Raw genomic sequence first — 1,325 nt, 5'->3', positions numbered from 1 at the left:
CGCCTCATCACATTAACTATGTCAGTACAGTCAGATCAACCCCTTGTTCGAGCCTACTTACGACTGTAAGCGTTACTCTTATTGTCTCTGGCGGCCCTACTATATTCACACCTTCGTCTCCCAGTGCCACGAGTGATTACATCGACGAAGCTGCCGTGTGCAAGTAACATATCCTTTGTTTCCCGGTACATCACTCACACAGTACCTGCCCTTTAGGCCTCGTCATCTACGAGTTTCTGATAGCCATCAATGATGAGATTGAGATTGTGTGGAGGAGACCCATTACTGTACGTGCCATGCTCCTTGGCTCAGTACGATGGTGTATGCTCCTCGTAGCTGCCATAGAACTTGCGCCGTCAGTTCCGAAAGTAAGCCTCAAGTGTTTTTGGTTATGTGTAATCTACGACAATTTTTATTATAGGGGTGAGTGCTAGTGTTCCCCGCAAAACTACCCTCGGGGTTTCTTCCCGGTTAGTAACATCGGGAAGATACTCACAGTTAGTTACTGCTCGTTAGTTCCATGTCAGTAACATTTCTGCTTTAATTAAGCACCCAAATTTCAATGACACAAGAAATGCACAAATATCCAGCAATAATCTATATTTTCCAATCCAAATCCTTTAGCAGACGCAGCGCAGATGTGTTAGTATGTTGCAGAACTTTAGCAATGAGACGAAGCGGTGCCGCGGGAGTAGTGGTGGTTGACAATATGTCATGAAGAGCAATGATCGGCTTCTTGAGGTCAGCAACTCGATGTGCAAGAAACTCGCCCACGTCTGCTTCACCTTCACCCTCGGTGCTGGTATCTTCCTCCTCTTCAGAAAAGAGTTCACTCTCGCTTCCACTCTCGCTCTCCGACTCCGAAGCGCTGGTGCGGCCTTGTCTCTATCGGTGATGACCGGGTCATTGAGTGGAGCGAGCAGCTTTACGTGAGATTCCGCGCTGTAAAGTATAGGGCTGGTGGGTTTGCAGAGCTGGATGCTCAGATGTCTCGGGGCACATTGGACAACATAACACGCACCATAAGCAAGTGCTCTGCGAAGGCGCAGTTGCGGCGCAGCTCTGGGTTGTAGGGTCTCAAAGAATTGAGAGCAAGCCTGTCGTGCTCAGCAATCATGCTAGAGAAGCGAATCCGCTGCCCACTGTCCCGCCGCGCCGCTCGTGCGGGAGTACCGAGCGACCGGCAGTCTGGCACACATGCACCAGGAACGTGGCGAGCTTAAGTTCGCCCCAAGTTACACATTGCTGAAATCTACGCCTCGATGTCGTCGCTTTTAAAGTGGTGAGTTCGTTAGATGTGTACGGCTTCAAGCCCGTGTAATCAT

General features: G+C 49.8%; 1 protein-coding gene across 1 annotated transcript; it reads left to right on the top strand.

Annotated features, from left to right (window-relative positions):
• The first annotated feature begins 568 nt into the window (after positions 1-568).
• Positions 569-949, top strand: PHACADRAFT_266518 (uncharacterized protein). The gene has a single exon (XM_007403210.1). The coding sequence runs from the start codon at positions 754-756 to the stop codon at positions 931-933; it is 180 nt and encodes a 59-aa protein (XP_007403272.1). The 5' UTR covers positions 569-753; the 3' UTR covers positions 934-949.
• The last annotated feature ends 376 nt before the right edge of the window (positions 950-1,325 follow it).

This window comes from Phanerochaete carnosa (genome assembly GCF_000300595.1).
Source record: "Phanerochaete carnosa HHB-10118-sp unplaced genomic scaffold PHACAscaffold_877, whole genome shotgun sequence".
Lineage (NCBI taxonomy): Eukaryota > Fungi > Basidiomycota > Agaricomycetes > Polyporales > Phanerochaetaceae > Phanerochaete > Phanerochaete carnosa.
Note: the sequence above shows the minus strand (reverse complement) of the source record. Positions and strands in the feature narration are given on the sequence as shown.